Source organism: Spermophilus citellus (genome assembly GCF_964194105.1).
Source record: "Spermophilus citellus genome assembly, chromosome: 9".
Classification (NCBI taxonomy): Eukaryota; Metazoa; Chordata; class Mammalia; order Rodentia; family Sciuridae; genus Spermophilus; species Spermophilus citellus.
Window position 1 is genome coordinate 67282534 of NC_138191.1, and position 17312 is coordinate 67299845.

The 17312-nt window shown below is 37.6% G+C and overlaps 1 protein-coding gene across 1 annotated transcript in view; it reads left to right on the top strand.

Moving 5' to 3' along the window:
* Positions 1-7431: 7431 nt before the first annotated feature.
* MCOLN3 (mucolipin TRP cation channel 3) overlaps positions 7432-17312 on the top strand; it is a gene marked incomplete at both ends in the record, with an annotated part of 36477 nt that continues 26596 nt past the window's right edge. Inside the window, one exon of the mRNA XM_081307547.1 lies at positions 7432-7507. Within this exon, the coding sequence (XP_081163673.1) occupies positions 7432-7507 (76 nt within the window). The remainder of the gene's footprint in view (positions 7508-17312) is intronic.

Genomic DNA, 17312 nt, shown 5'->3' on the forward strand with positions numbered 1-17312 from the left:
ATTCAGTAGAGTCTCTTTGTGTTATGTATGAAGAAAATTGAGGTTACTATTCAAAATGTCTTTATTCCAGTTTTCTATTTGTACTATATTTAATAGAAGTATCAGTCTGTGGAAGAGATGAAAATGAAATAAAGCCAACCAGCCTTTTAACAGCCCGAAAAGCACTCGATTGACATCTCAGATACACATTCAAGACTAAATTCTCCCCACCTTCCTGTTCACCCTGCAGTTTTCTTCATTGCAGTGAATGGCAACTTTGTCTTCTTGGTTGTGTGGCAAAAATATATCAGATGCTATGTTGCCCAGTGCAGATAAAAAAGATTGAGACTCTTTGCCACTCCTAATATCTTTAAGGGGAGATATCCATGTAAATACGCCATTGTGGCACAAGGAAAGAGGCATCCTTGATGCTTTTTCTTTCATTCTTCACACTTTGGAGATACATTGTCAACTTTGTAGCCAGAGGGATGTACTTTTAAAGCCTAAGTCAATATCATGTCAGTCCTTTGCTTAAAATCCTCAACTGGCTCTCATTTCACTCCATAGAAAGCTCACATTTGATGGCCTGCAAGGTCCAGGACAACCTGGTTCCTGTTACTAGTTTCATTTTCTACCATTGCTCCCTGCAGCTCACATCTGTGCAGACACACTGGCTTTCCTGTGGTTACTCAAACACACATGGCAGGTAGCTCCTGTCTTGCATTAGATGTTCCCTCTGTCTGGAACATTTAAACCACATATCCTTCAAACTTTTGCTAAAATACTAACTTCTTAGTGAGCCCTACCCTTCACCCTGTTTAAAATGACAACTTCCCAGCACCCCTCATTCTCTTAAGAGTATTTATCACCTTTCAGCGCATTGCAAAATGTACTTATGTTCATTGACTGTCCACTGAGAAATAAACTCTACTAAGGCAGAGATTTTTGCCGTTTTTACTGCTACACCATAAATGTTTGTTCAGTGATGTGGGGCAACCATTTTGGAGATCATTTGGGTGGTCTACATTAAAACTGAAAATGTACACTCCTATAATCTAGCAATTCTATTCCTGGATACTTATCCTAGGGAAACTTTTACACATGTGCATAAGGAATTGGTTCATGGATGTTCACTGACAATTTTATATTTTTGTAATGGAAAAAAAAAGTGCATTAGTAGTGAAATGGATGGAATGCTATGGTACAGTCAATAAATTATTATGAAGCTGCTAAAAATAAATACACTTGCCTGGATATAACTAGAACAAAATTATCAGGTAAGCATTGAAGATTAGGTACAGAAAAATCTCATCTTTATGAACAAAAACATGCATGAATTATTTCTATATGTGAGAGAAATATTACATATATATGAATTGAAAGGATTTACATGAATTCATGACTGAAGCTACATTGAGGTAGGGAAGTCAATTTTGTAATGCTTTATTTCAATAAAATAAAAAGACTGGACCCACAAAAAATGAAAACTAATATTTGTTCAATTGGAGGTTTGTGGATATCAATTGGGATCAACCTGTTATTTATTTTTTGTATTTTCTCTATTTGAATTTTTCCCATAATTAAAAAAAACATTGTTTACTAGACTAATATTGTTAGAATAGGAATTATATTTTATTTTATTTTGTGCAGTGCTGGGCATTAAACCTAGGGCTTTGTACATGCTAGGCAAATGTCCTGCCGCTGAGTTCTATTCCCAACCAGGAATTATGTTTTATTTCTATTTTTATCAACAGTACCTAATAATCTCACTGTAATATAGGAGGTCCTCAATAATCTGAGTGTGTGTGTGTGTGTGTGTGTGTGTGTGTGTATGTGTGTGTATGCTGAATAAATAAACATTTTATTGGGATCTCCTTTAGGGACAGAAGATGAATGCTTTAGACAGAAATGTGACAAACTTTTGGGTTTACATATGTGTGACTTAACACCCATACTACCTGAGACTTCAGCTGAGCTGTTACTATAAAGCAAATACGATTTTGACATGGCAATAATATCTGGAAAATAAGGAAAAAAGTCCCCTTTTATCCAACAGATACCAAGGATGTCATGAGGATCTATTGGTTATCATAGAAGTGTTTCCAAATTTCAAACAGATGTTAATCACTGGGATTCAGGAATAGAAAAAAATGGAAATTTCTAAAATTATAAGTTATTTTGTATTTTTCATACCATTTTATTTACATGTTCTTAAAATATAGGGAGTAAGAATAAACAGTGAATAGTTTTTCTGTGTTAGAATTATGCTAAAAGTTCCAAGGATTTCTTTTTGTTTAAAAAAGATAATAAAAGCATGGTTTATTATTACTATGAACCAGTATATTGAACGAGATTAAGTATTTCAATTATATATAATAATGATTGCTGTTATAGATTGTGTGTGCCTGTGTGGAATTAAGAATTGAATCGCCAGCCATGTGCTTGCTAGGCAAATGCTTCACTACTGAGCTGTATCCCCAGCACCAAGCCTCTCCCCCCACCTTTTTTTGGTACTGGGGATTTAATCCAGGGGCATTTTACCACTGAAGTACATCACCAGCCCTTTCTATTTTTTATTTTTAGACAGGGTTTTGCTAAATTGCTGAAAGTGGCCTCAAACTTGTGATCCTCCTGTTTTAGCTTTCCAAGTAGCTGAAACCTGCCACCATACCTGGCCTGTTATAGATATTTTATAATAAAAATCATTAAAAGAAGGAAGCATTGATGCAAACTAAATTCTAAAAAATATTTTTAAGTGGAAAATAAGACTAATGTTTTAAGTTATTCTGTCAATGGTAATTTAAGACATAAAATAATCACTTTATTTGATATCTTTACTTTGTGATAAATATCCAGAGGAGATAAAATTTCTCTTATTATGCATTTGATGTTGGTTCAGTTGTTAAAAGTGCTTCTAAAAGCATTATCATATTGAACATAGGGCATATGTTGCTTTATATAAACTGATTAACTTTTTTTTTCTTTCATACAACTGAGTGTTTTATTGGTTTCTTTTTTTTAATTTGGGGAATTATTTTATTAGTTAGGCTTTGGTTAATATGGTCTAGTTCTTCTCAAAAAGGAAATAGTATTCACATATACTGATACTCATAAAAAAAAAAAATATATATATATATATATATATATATATATATATATATATATATATATTCTTCATTGGAAAACCAATTAACTTTCTTTTTGCCTTATTTATTTGTTTATTTATTATTATAATTCTTAATACACAATTATACAATAATTTATCATATTTCTGATTATATTTAAGGTCTGTTCTAATTAACTTTTTTTAATATTTATTTTTTAGTTGTAGTTGGACACAATACCTTTATTTTTAGTTATTTATTTTATGGGGTGCTGAGGATTGAACCCGGGGCCTCACACATGTTAGGTGAGTGCTCTACCACTGAGCCACAACCTCAGCCCAATTAACTTTTTTAATAATGAAAATATTTCATCTTTTTAAATATACTTTAGTGAATACAGTCATGCTTCTATATTAACAAGGGCATATTCTGAGAAATGTATCAGGTAATTTCATTGCTGTGTGAACATCATAGAGTATACTTACATAAACCAAGATGTGTAGTCTATATACAGCTAGTTATATGGGATAGCCTATTACTCCTACACTACAAATCTGCACAGCATGTTACTATACTGAATACTGTAGGCAATTGTAAAACATTGCTGAGTATTTGTTTCTAAACATATCTAAAGATAGAAAAGGTATGGTAAATATGTGGTATAAAAGTTTTTTTAAAAAAGTACTATACCTTATCAGACACTTACTATGAATGGAGCTTTCAAGACTGGAATTTTCTCTGAGTGAATAGTGAAAGAATATAAAGGCCAAGGACATTACTGTAGACTGTGAACACTGCACTTAAACTATATCAAATTTATTTAAAAATTTCCTTCTTTAATAACAAATTATAGCAGTCTTACTTTATACATTTTTAAGTTTTAAACTTGACTCTCTTAATAACAGCTTAAAACATAAACACATGGTACAATCATATGAAAATATTTTCTTTATGTCCTTGTTCTATAAGATTTTTCTATTATTACTATTTTTACCTTTGAAAATTTTTGTTAAAAACCAAAAAGTATGCACATCATCCCAGACCCACACAAGACTAGGATCATTAATATCAGTGCCTTCCACATCCACATCTGTCCCACTGGAAGGTCTCCAGGGGCAACAGCATGTGTGAATAGTCATCTCTTCTGGTAACAATGCCTTTACCTGAAGGATCAGTCTGAGTCTATTTTACAGTTAACTTTTGTTTTATATAAGTAGAAGGGGTACACTCTAAAATAACAATAAAAAGTATAGTATGGGGGCTGGGGCTGTAGCTCAGTGGCAGAGTGCTTGCCTCACATGTGTGAGGCACTGGGTTTGATCCTTAGTACGGCATAAAAATAAACAAATAAAATAAAGGCATACTGTCCATCTACAACTACAGAAATTTTTAAAAAAGTATCCGTGGTAAGTACATAAGCCAGTAACATAATCATTTGTTATTATTATTGAGTATTATATACTGTGTATAATTGTGTGTGTTGTCCTTTTACATGACTGGCAATGCATCAGACTTGTTTACATCAGCATCACCATAAACATGAGTAATATGTTGTGCTAAGATTTTGTGATGCCTACAACATCCCTAGATGATAGGAGTTTTTCAGCTTCATTATAATCTTATGAGACCACCCTCATGTATGCAGTGTGTTGCTGACCAAAATATCCTTATGCAGCACATGACTCAAATACTGGAAAATGCAGCGAATGAATTGATTGGGTAATATTCAAATAACATTTTTATCTCCTAGCAACAGCAATAGTATTACACAGAGTCATATGTTGAAACTGCCAATTTAGAGACTTATCTTGCTTCCAAGACTTATTTCTGGAAGTATCTTTCATGTGTGTAAATGTATCGACATTCATTTTATTTGCAAGAACAACTCCCCAGCAGCCCCAGGAACACACACTTAAAACAAGGCAATAGTTAAAAGCAAGATTGACTGATTAGATCTTAACTGCTTCTCTTTCTTGAGCTCCTGCCCTGCTTTCCAGCAATGTTTACTTAAATCTTGGAATTATTAGCATTTCCTCTTTCTTTTACTTGGTGTCAGTATACTTCTTTGAGCCTGTAATAACACTTTGTTGATTGTTAAGGTTAATTTTCTCCTTTATATTATTTGACACCTTTGAAACAAATCAACTGAACAGGTACATGCATGTGATCTATTTTGGACTCTGTTCTATAGTTTATATATATTCTATTTGTCTCTTTTTTCCAACACCAAACTGTTTTGCTTATATAGTTACATTAGATGGCTTGGAATCAGGTAGGGAAAATCTTCCAGACCAACGAACCTTGGTCATTCTAGGTTCTTTGCATTTCCATATGGATTTTAGAATCACCTTGTCAATTTCTATAAAATAGCTTGCTGGAATTTTCCTTGAGAATGGGTAGAGTCTATAAATGAACTTGGTTAAAAACTGACATCCTAATAGAATTAAGCATTGCAATTGATGAACACAGTGTATCTTTTCATTAATTTAGATCTTTAAACAAACAGAATCAGCATTCTCAAGCACATAAAATATGCCAGGCACAGTAATGAGTGCTCTATATTTATCATATTAATTAAAATTCACCATTCCATTTATTAGACAATTCAACATAAAATAAATGGAGAGGGGGAAAGAGTAAATAATTTCCTAGAGGTTGGTCAGTGAGTAGAATAGAAGGGAATTTGGGACCCCATTAGTGTGACTCCAAAGCCTAGCTTTTTTCATTTATGGGTCTGAATAACTCAGCTCTAAATAGAATTAAGTGAGGGAGAGAAGGCTATCCTTAATGCCTATAAGCCTTCCCATGACTCAGATTGTCCCGGACAATCACACATTGTAAACTCTCACCACCGCCATAAGTTCAATGTTACAGTAAGGAGATAATGTTAAATTGTGTGGCAGCAAATGGGCATTAGAGATTATATTTTTCAAATTGCACTTGAGAATTGAGTGTGCCAATTATATTTTAGGCATCTATCTACTTTGTCTACAACACTTGGGATTCAGGCTAATGAACAGCAAAAAATTGTTGTATGCCATTACAAGAAAAGATAATTCCATTTATAAATTGCTATTGCAAACTGATCTCTGTCTGACAGCTCTTTTTTGGCAGGGGCAGAGGGAGGGTGGAATACCAGGGATTGAACTCAGGGACACTTGCCCACTGAGCCACATCCCCAGCCCTATTTTGTATTTTATTTAGAGACAGGGTCTCACTGAATTGCTTAGTGCCTCATTTTTGCTAAGGCTGGCTTCCTGAGCAGCTGGGATTACAAACATGCGTCACAGCGCGGGGCCTCTGACAACTCTTGATACAATTTCCGGAATATCGTTCTAAGGAAATTGACTGGCATTTACAAACTTACCTGTGGCCCCAAATAATGAAAATTTAAAAAATAAGTAAATAAAGCAAATCCAAAATGATTGTAATTAAAATCAAAGTTCCTGATCCATTCCTGATAAGGAGTAGACTAAGGTTTAATTCATGAAAAAAGAAAAGTTACAGTTCAAAGTCTACTTCAGGTGCTTCTAGTCACATTGCTTCTAAGAGGCTCCCAGGGCTCTTCCCACTGCCCAGCCTAGAGAAGAGTACAGTTTACAGTCTCATTTTCATGGTACTTGTCTGAAGAACCAAGGAGGGCACAAGGCTCAGGCTTGATGTCTTATACTTCAGAATTTCACCTTGTACGCCAAAATCAAAATGACAGGCCTTGGAGTGGACTGGGCTCTTACACGTGCTAGGTGCTGTTCATCCAATATCAGGTGTAAGTCCTGCAATCACTGAAGAGGAATGGACCAGGAGGAGTGGCCCTGGCCCCTAGGAGGCCCGAGCCCCGGCACCTGCACCTCACCATGGAGTAGGGTTGTTTACTATGAAAGCAAGGGGCGTAAGGAGAGAGGGTGCCAGAGCACTTGGACAGCTGGACAGCCGCGGAGTCCTTCAGAGGGTTGCTTTGTGCACCCGCCCTGCCGAAAGGCTGCCCCAGAAAGGGCGTGGAAAAGAAGCTGAGCAGTGGGGAGGAGGGTCACGGGTTAAAGCGGCCAGGGGAGGGAGGATGCCAGGCTCACGTTGGACTCTGGGCGGAGCGCAGCCTCAGAGGCTGCTCGGGTAATGCGCTGACATGCAACACGCCCCAGCTGCTGAGCAGATTTGACGCCTCCTAGCCCAGTCGCTCCGTTGTTCCCCACTGGGCGCCCCCTCCTCGCGCCGGGAGCCACAGGTGAGCCGCACCAGGTGCCACCCGGAGGCATCAGGTGTCGTGGGAACAGCGCTTCGCGCGCACGGAGGGACCACTGTGTAGCGAGCTGTAGGTGACGCAAAGCTGGAGGACAGGGCTTTTGATGCCATGGAGGGCACAGAGGTGGGAGCGGGGTGCGAGATGCAGCTGTTTGGCACAACGCCAGTTCCATCGCTGGCTAAAGGTCAGTTAGTAGCACGCGCGGGCTGGGGGTGGGATCCCAGCCCTCGGGGTCGCGTGGGTTCCGCGCGCCTGGTCCGGGTTAGCCCCAGGTGGTAGCTTCGGCGGGTGAGCTCGGCCCCTCAGCTCCTGCCAGGCCTCCGCCCACTCAAAAGCCAGGGTCCAGGACTCCGAGAGCAGAAAGCCAACTCCGACCCAGACTCTCTACCTTGAGAGGCTGCACCCTGCATTGCCTGCCTGGAGCTCGAAGGTGGTCTTGAAGTTGCTCAGCCTGCTGCTATTAACTCGGATTGTCCCTTTAGTAGAGGCGTGTGGTCAGGAAGTGGAATTGGGTCTACAGTGGGTCTCGGTCCTGGCGGAAAACAGCTGCCAGGGGAGCTTTAGCGGGCTAAAGAGCTTAGGAGCTCACAGGCCAGGCCGACTGCCCTAGGCCAGTGCGGCATCTCTGCAGGGCCTGTCTCGCACCTCCTACCACCTCACAGAGGAGTAGCAAGCTTGTTGCTGAAGTTTTGTGTCAGGTGAAATTGGAAAGGTTGAATCACTTTGTCACCAACTCAGAGGCTTTCACCATTTTCCCAGATTCCTTATCTCTAATTTCCTGCAGCTCAATCCAGTTGAGCCTCTGACAGCTGTAAATAAATAATTTACATGTTTCAGAGCGTGCTTCATACCTGGGATAGACTTTTTTTTGTTGTTGTTGTTTTATTTTTTTAAATACATGACAGCAGAATGCATCAATTTCTTATTACACATATAGAACAATTTTTTCATATCTCTGTTTGTATATAAAGTATGTTCACACCAATTCTTTTGATGGGGTCCTGTGCATACCTTGCACTCCTAGTGCCTTCTGAGTAGATGCAAAAGGTAGCTGCCAAGGCGCCTTCTGCTGCTGGGGTTTCCAGCAATTTGCAGTTAGCAAACTGCACCCTCAGGAGAGTTTTTGAGACAGGGTAGAATTAACGTTTGCAGCTAATTGAATGAACCTCCTGTCTTTGTGAGTGTAATGTTTGCTTCTGGAGCAACTTGGTGCGATGTGCTAAATAAATTAATGGTGGTTGGCTCATGTTCTCTCTGTTTCTGTGGGTTATTGTTACACGGTGTGTGGCTGCCTTGTTTAAGGTTTCATCTTCTCTGTATCAAAACGGAAAGAGCTTAATGTGCTCTTAAATCTGTAGTCCATAAAAATATTATTAGCAACTTCGTTTTTATGTTGGTATTCATATGAAAATTTTATCAGCATAAATCATCTTTGTAATAAGTCCCATAGTAAAAGTCTTCTTAAATTTGCTGGCTCAAATAGTTTACTTTTTAAAAGAAGAAAATTAAATGTTTTGTTTGAAAATACAAGATATTAATTTTTCTCTCTCTCTCTTTTGTCTTAATCTAAGAATTTTCCCTCATTTTATCCACAAACATAAGAGCCACACTTTAATAAGTTCTATCACAATTACTTCATTTTGAAGGTACTGCATATGCTACCTGGTAAACATGCTTTATACTTTATTCATTCAGCAGTATCCTTATTAATGTTTCTTATTAATCAAGAGTTTTAAAATGTTCCCCATGGCTAGTTTTTATAACCAACAACTATTTCTTGGAAGTGTTTGGTTTGCCAAGAATGTTGGAATCCAAGTCAAATGTGGTTTTTAGACTTAGAAAAGAGTGTGGTACCTAAATTGTGACTTGCCAGGTAGTATATAAATGTAGGTTGTATTATTCCCCCTTCATTGCTGTTTGTATAAGCTATGAAAACAACAAACAACTAGTCTTTCTATTCTGTATGGAAGGATTTTACTCTCTTGGTGGTTTGGGATATTTTATTTTGAACAGGTTTCCATAGTATCAAAATTAGTTTGAGGGAAAATCCAAGATAGGTCCCAATCTTTGGAGTGACTTTCTCCATCACTTTGGAAAAGCCACCTCACCCTTTTCAAAGTGACAAAAGAAACAATAGATATCAAATACTTTGAAAAGCAAAGTGTATTATATAAATATAAGGTCTTCAATGAAAAGCAGAAACAAGTGATGGGGCTAATTGGGAATTGGACTGCAACTGAGTAACTGCTCTTCCCTTTGTAGAACATCTGAGTTCCCTGAGATTCACAATGCTGTGAAGAACCTTATTGGCTGTTTAGAAAACTGCCCTATCTGCTGAGGGTAGAGGGTAAGCAGAGGTAGACATTATGCCAGAGCTTTATTTGAATTTTTATTTAATGCTTGTTATAATCATATGAGGGTAGATATCATTATTTCTATTTTACAGGACAGGAAACTGAGATTCAGTGTGTCTGAGTGATTTGCCTCAAGTCACACAAGTATCAAATTATAGAATAGAAACCAAACCAGATCTTGCTTCTCTACTGTACACTCTATTACCTGCCACTCAGCACTTTTAAACTCAAAAAAAAATTTTTTTAATTAAAGTTTTAGCTTCTCCCCAGAGGAAAAATGACCATATCCACATATACATAAAATGTTGCATGTAATTTCAAAGTCCACCTACCCTCTGAAGTTCTTTTTTAAATTCTAATTTGTTATGTATGACAGCAGAATGCATTACAATTCATATTACATATACAAGCACAATTTTTCATAGCTCTGGTTGTATATAAAGTATATTTACACCATTCGTGTCTTCATAAATGTACTTAGGGTAATGATATCCATCTCATTCCACCATATTTTTTACCCTCAAGCCCCCTCCTTCCCCTTCCACCCTCTTACCCTATCCAGTGTTTATCTACTCCTGCCAGGCCCCGCCTCCCAACCCCACTATGAATCAGCCTCCTTACCAGAGAAAACATTCAGCATTTGGTTTTGGGTGATTGGCTAACTTACTTAGCATTATATTCTCTAACTCCATCCATTTACCTGCAAATGCTATGATTTTATTCTCTTTTATCGCAGAGTAATATTCCATTGTGTATATATACCACATTTTCTTTTTTTATTAGTTTTTATTTTATTTTTAAAGAGAGAGTGAGAGATGGGAGAGAGAGAGAGAGAGAGAGAGAGAGAGAGAGAGAGAGAGAGAGAGAAGAGAATTTTTAATATTTATTTTTTAGTTCTCGGTGGACACAACATCTTTGTTGGTATGTGGTGCTGAGGATCGAACCCGGGCCGCACACATACCAGGCGAGCGCGCTACCGCTTGAGCCACATTCCCAGCCCCCACATTTTCTTTATTCATTCATCTACTGAAAGGCATTTAGGTTGGTAAACAGTTAAGCTGTTGTGAATTGTGCTGCTGTAAACATTGATGTGGTTGTGTCACTGTAGTATGCTGTTTTTAAGTCCTTTGGGTATAGATCAAGGAGTGCCATAGCTGGGTCAAAAGGTAGTTCCATTCCCAGTTTTCCAAGGAATCTCCATACTGCTTTCCATATTGGCTGCACCAATTTGCAGTCCCACCAGCGATGTATGAGTGTATCTTTCTCCTCACATCCTCACCAACACTTAGTGTTGTTTGTGTTCTTAATAGCTGCCATTCTGATCGGAGTAAGATGAAATCTTAAGAGTAGTTGTGATTTGCATTTCTCTGATTGCTAGAGATGTTGAGCATTTTTTCATATATTTGTTGATTGATTGTATATCCTCTTCTGAGAGGTGTCTGTTCAGTTCCTTGGCCCATTTATTGATAGGGCTATTTGTTTTTTTGGTGTTTAGCTTTTTTGGGTTCTTTTTATACTCTAGAGATTAGCGCTTCACCTGATGTGCAAGTGGTAAAAATTTGCTCCCAGGATGTAGGCTCTCTATTCACCTCACAGATTGTTTCTTTTCCTGAGAAGAAGCTTTTTAGTTTGAGTCTATCCCATTTATTGATTCTTGATTTAAATTCTTGTGCTATAGGAGTCTCATTAAGGAAGTGGGGGCCTAATCCGATATGATGGAGATTTTGGCCTACTTTTTCTTCTAATAGGCTCAGTGTCTCTGGTTTAATTCCTAGGTCTTTGATCCACTTTGAGTTGAATTTTGTGCATGGTGAGAGATAGGGGTTTTATTTCATTTTGTTGCATATGGATTTCCAGTTTCCCCAGCACCATTTGTTGAAGAAGCTGTCTTTTCTCTAATGTATGTTTTTGGCACCTTTGTCTAATATAAGAAAACTGTAATTATGTGGGTTAGTCTCTGTGTCCTCTATTCTGTACCATTGGTCTGCCAGTCGATTTTGGTGCCAATCCCTGACTTTTTCCACTTTTAGGGAGAATGCTTTCAATTTTTTTCCATCTAGAATGGTGCTGGCCTTAGGCTTAGCATAGATAGCTTTTATGATATTGAGTTTTTAAAAATTTTTAATTTACTTCTTTATTTTTATATGGTGTTGAGGATCGAACCTAGGGCCTCACACTGCAAGAAAAGCACTCTACCACTGAACTACAGCCCCAGCCCTGGGTGTTGTATTTTGTTGAATACTTTTTCTGCATCAATTGAGGTGATTATTTGATTCTTATCTTTAAGTCTATTGATGTGATGAATTACATTTATTGGTTTCCGAACCAACCTTGCATCCCTGGGATGAACCCCACTTGATCATGGAGCACTATCTTTTTGATGTTTTTGTATTCGATTTGCCAGAATTTTATTGAGAATTTTTGCATCTATGTTCATTAGGGATATTGGTCTAAAGTTTTTTTTTTTTTCCTTTGATGAGTCTTTGCCTAGTTTTGGAATCAGGGTGATATTGGCCTCATAGAATGAGTTTGGAAGTACTCCCTCTTTTTCTATTTCACAAAAGAATTTGTATAGTATAGGTATTAGTTCTTTTTTATAGGTCTTGTAGAACTCAGCTGTGTATCAATCTGGTCCTGGGCTTTTCTTGGTTGGTAGGCTTCTAATGGCATCTTATATTTCCTTGCTTGAAATTGATCTGTTTAAATTGTGTATATCATCCTGATTCAATTTGGACAACTCATATCATATGCCTCTATAAATTTGTTGATGCCTTCCATGTTCTCTATTTTATTAGAGTACAAGTTTTCAAAATAATTTCTAATTATTTTTTGTATTTCTGTAGTGTCTGTTGTGATATATATATATATATATATATATATATATATATATATATTTTTTTTTTCATCACGTATGTTTGATTTGAGTTTTCTCTCTCCTTCTCTTTGTTAGCATGGATAAAGGTTTGTCTATTTTTTAAATTTACTTTTTCAAAGAGCCAACTTTTTGTTCTGTCAATTTTTTCATTTAAAAAAAAATTTCAATTTCATTGATTTCAGCTCTGATTTTAATTATTTCCTGTCTTCTACTGCTTTTGGTGTTGATTTATTCTTTTCCTAGGGCTTTGAGATGTAGTGTTAGGTCATTAATTTGTTGACTTTTTCTTCTTTCAAGGAATAAACTCCATGCAATGAACTTTCCTCTTAGTACTGCCTTCATAGTGTTCCAGAGATTTTGATATGTTGTATCAGTGTTCTAATTTACCTCTAAGAATTTTTTAATCTCCTCCTTGATGTCTTTTGCAACCCATTGTTCATTCAGTAGCATACTATTTAGTCTCCAGCTGTTTGAGTAGTTTTTTATTTTTTATTGTATCATTGATTTCTTTTTTTTCCCATTGATTTCTAATTTCATTGCATTATGATCTGATAGAATGCAGGGTAGTATCTCTAATTTTTTGTATTTGCTTTGTGGCATAATATATGGTCTATTTTAGAGAAGGATTTATGTGCTGCTGAGAAGAAAGTGTATTCACTTATTGAAGGATGAAATATTGTATATATGTAAGCTAAGTCTTAGTTATTGTTTATTATTGAGTTCTATAGTTTCTTTGTTCAGCTTTTGTTTAGAAGATATATCCAGTGGTGAAAGAGGTGTATTAAAGTCACCCAGAATTATTGTGTTGTGATCAATTTAACTCTTGAACTTCAGAAGAGTTTGTTTGATGAACATAGATGCTCCATTGTTTGGGATATATATATATAATTATTATATATATATAATAATTGCTATGTCTTATTGGTGTATGATTCCCTTGAGCAGTATGAAATGTCCTTCTTTGTCCTTTTTGATTAACTTTAGCTTGAAGTCTACTTTATTTGATATGAGGATGGAAACCCCTGCTTGCTTCTGTAGGGCCTAGGATTGATATGCTTTTTCCCAACCTTTCACCTTCAGTCTGTGTATGACTTTTCCTATGAGATGAGTCTCTTGGAGGCATCATATTTTTTTTATCCAATCAGCTAGCCTATATATTTTGTTTGGTGAGTTTAGGCTCTTAACATTCAGGATTATTTTTGAGACATGATTTGTATTCCCATTTTTGTTATTGAACTTGACTTGGGTTTTCCTTTGATTAGCTTTTCCTTTAGTGTAATTCCTCCCTCTGCTGATTTTCATTGTTGTTTTTCACTTCTTCTTCATAGAATATTTTGCCAAGGATGTTCTGTAGTGCAGGATTTCTAGCTATAAATTCTTTTAACTTTTGTTTATCATGGAAGGTTTTTATTTCATTATCAAATGTAAAGCTTAATTTTGTTGGATACAAATTTTTTTTTTGGTTGGCATCCATTTTCTTTCAGAGCTTGATATATATTGTTCTAGGATCTTTTAGCTTTCAGGGTCTGGGTTAAAAAATCTGCATATAACCTAATTGGTTTCCCCCTATATGTAATCTGATTTTTTTTCTAATGGTTTTTAATATTATATCCTTATTCTATATGTTAGGCATTTTCATTATAATGTGCCTTGGTGTGGATCTGTTGTGGATTTTGTACATTGGTATCTTGTAAGCCTCTTGAATTTGGTTTTCTAATTTGTTCGTGTTTGGAAAATTTTCTGATATTATTTCATTGAATAGATTGTTCATTCCTTAGGTTAGGAACTCTATGCCTTCCTCTATCCCAGTCACTCTTAAATTTGGTCTTTTTATGCTATCCCATGTTTCTTGAATGTTCTGCTCATGATTTCTTACCATTTTCACTGTGTAGTAGTCTACATTCTTTTATATATTTTGTCTTCATTATCTGAGGTCCTATCTTCTAAGTGGTCTAATCTGTTGGTGATGCTTTCAATTGAGCTTTTCATTTTGTTTATTGTTTCTTTTATTTCAAGGATTTCTGTTTGGTTTTTCTTTAGAACCTCTATCACCGTATTGAAGTAATCCTTTGCTTCTTGTATTTCCTTATGTAGCTCTTAGTCGAAATGATCTTTTGCTGCCTGTATTTGCTCTCTTATATCATCCTTTATTTCACAGAAAATTTTGATTATGTTCATTCTGAAATCCTTATCTGTAATTTCATCTGCTGTGCTGGCCATGGATTCTAGTAATGTGGTATCTTAATTTGTTTGGGGCACTTTCTTCCCTTGTCTTTTCATATTGCTTCCTTTCTAGCTCTGTTGATCCGAGGCATTATTGTTTTTACCTTTAGACTTATACCTCCCCTGTAGGGTTCCAATACCTCACCTTCGAGGGGAAGGACAATGTTAACAGACCCCAATATCCACAAAATACCATCTAAAAACAAATAGTTTTTATTAAGACATTAAAGTTTGGTCACAATGTACAGAAATAGTGAATTCAAATATTATCTACAATATAATCAGTAGGTTGGTAAAAAGCTTTACAGTTTCTAATGGTGGACAAAGAACCAGGGGTGAGGTATAGGGAGATATGCTGAGAAGGTATGAGATGAGGATACAGAGTTATTATATCTTAGGAAGTGTGAAAGAGAAATCTAAAGAAGAAGATTAGTAACAGGAGAATAGAGAGGTAATAATTTGGGGTAGACAAGTAAGTGGAAAGTCAGTAGAGTGCCTAAGACAAATACACATATATATTAAGAAAAATTAAAAAATGTTAAAATAGTAAAAATTGGAGGAAAAAAGAATATACAATACAACTGTAATAAACTATTCAGTCGTCTCAGTTCTCAATATCCTAATTCATGCAAAATACTTGGTTTCACATATGTCGGGGATGTGAGGGTGGGAGAATAAAGGGGAAGAAGAAAGAAAAAAATCTCAAAGGAAGAAACCAGCATTATTTTGGTTGGAGATCAGTCCTGCTTTCTTTCTCATCCAATAGGTGGGGATTTCTGTTCTTAGTTGGTATCTCCACCCTCAGGATGGTGGGGGTTACCAGGGTGTGAGGGTTGGTCTTGGGTACAGGGTACCTGGAAGTGGGGTATAACACAATCATCCTGTTGGGAGACTGTATCTCAAGGATCTCCTTTGAAGTCTGCTTCTGTGATGAGGGCGCCGGGTCTCCTCATCTCATGTGGACCTCACAGTTCCTGAAACCTAAATTAGTCTCTAAAGTGTATCTCCCTCACCCTCTCCCTTTCTACTTCCTAATCAGGAACGTTTCTCTCTGGGGGTCTTGTGTGTTGCACTCTGGTGGCTGTGCACCTGTCACAGAAGGCTGTTTTGAATTGAGCATTCACTCTGCTGAGTTAGAGGCTGCTGGGGATTGGGAGGAATTAGAAAACTATGGGTACCTGGCTATTGGGTGTTTCAAACTGGTAAAGATGGTGATGGAGGTGACCCAACATGGAGGCTGCTGCTTTCAGCCATGGGGGGATCCAGGTGATGGCTGTGGCATACAGAGTTGTAGCTATCAGCTTTCTTCGGAGCCTGTGATGTCCCCAGGTGCAGGCAGGCTACCTTGAGTAGGGGACTATGGCACTAGCTGCTAAATCCCAAGATGGAGGCGACTGGGGGAGCCCCACATTAGTAGATGGGGGTCCACATGGAGAGGCGGCCAGAGTTCCTGCATGTGGGTAGCGGCTGAGTGTCCTTGTGGGGGTGGTGCCTATGCTGGTGGTTCTGCTAAGGCACCTGCAAGATTTGTATGGGCCAGTACTTGGAAGTCCTTTTCGAACTCTGAGGGCCTGGGCCCTGTGCAGCACAGTGGCTGTGATTCCTGTGCGGGATCAGCTGTGGAGGGGTCCTCTACCACTCTCAGCAAAGCAGTGTTCCCACTAGTTGAGACACAGGTCATGGATGACACAGAATGATGCCTCCCTCTGGCCTGCCATCTTGGATCCCCATCCCTGTGAAGTTCTTACCCAGAATCTCAGGTCTCCAATCTTTGCTCTAAGTATATCTGTTACTTAATTAGATAGAGAGCATATATCTATCTATGTGTATATACACACACACACACACACAATACATAATACATGCATATAATCTTTTACTGATAGGAGCAGCTCTTGAATTTGATAACTTTCAACAAGGTGGAAATTCCCTTAGTAATAGAAATAAATGGAGAATGTGATCTTACATTTTAATTGATTCTATAAGCATATAAAGTGCAGTTTAGAATAATTGTGCTTTGCCAATGTCTTGGCTGGGCACAGAATCACGAGCCACCACACACCTTGTAGATTCAAACAGCAATTCTTTATTCCCGAACTCACACCGGCCTCTACACACGTTCTGGGGAAATCCAAGTTCTGCTGCCGCCCAATTCACCTACTCCACGAGGCTTTTTTCTCCAATACTTTCTGAATCTCACGAGAACTCAACGGGAACTCAAGGATCGGGCATGCCTGAGGCAGCAGGATACGCCCTATTCCCCCGCAGGGTACACCTTAAACCTGGAACTTCCCTAAACCCAAGTCTTAAACCGGGAACGCCTTAAACCCAAATTATCCTAAACCGGGATACTTCCTAAAACCTGCAGGATACACCCTAAACCTGGATCCACCCTCGTCCTTGAGCAGGGTCACCTTTCTCAAACACACATGCAATGTCACAGTGAATTTCCAAGGCAAGTCCATTTAACATGGGGTACGCTGGCAAGGAAATTTCGATGCGTCATTCCTACTTGGCAATGGCCCTCAGCAGTGCTT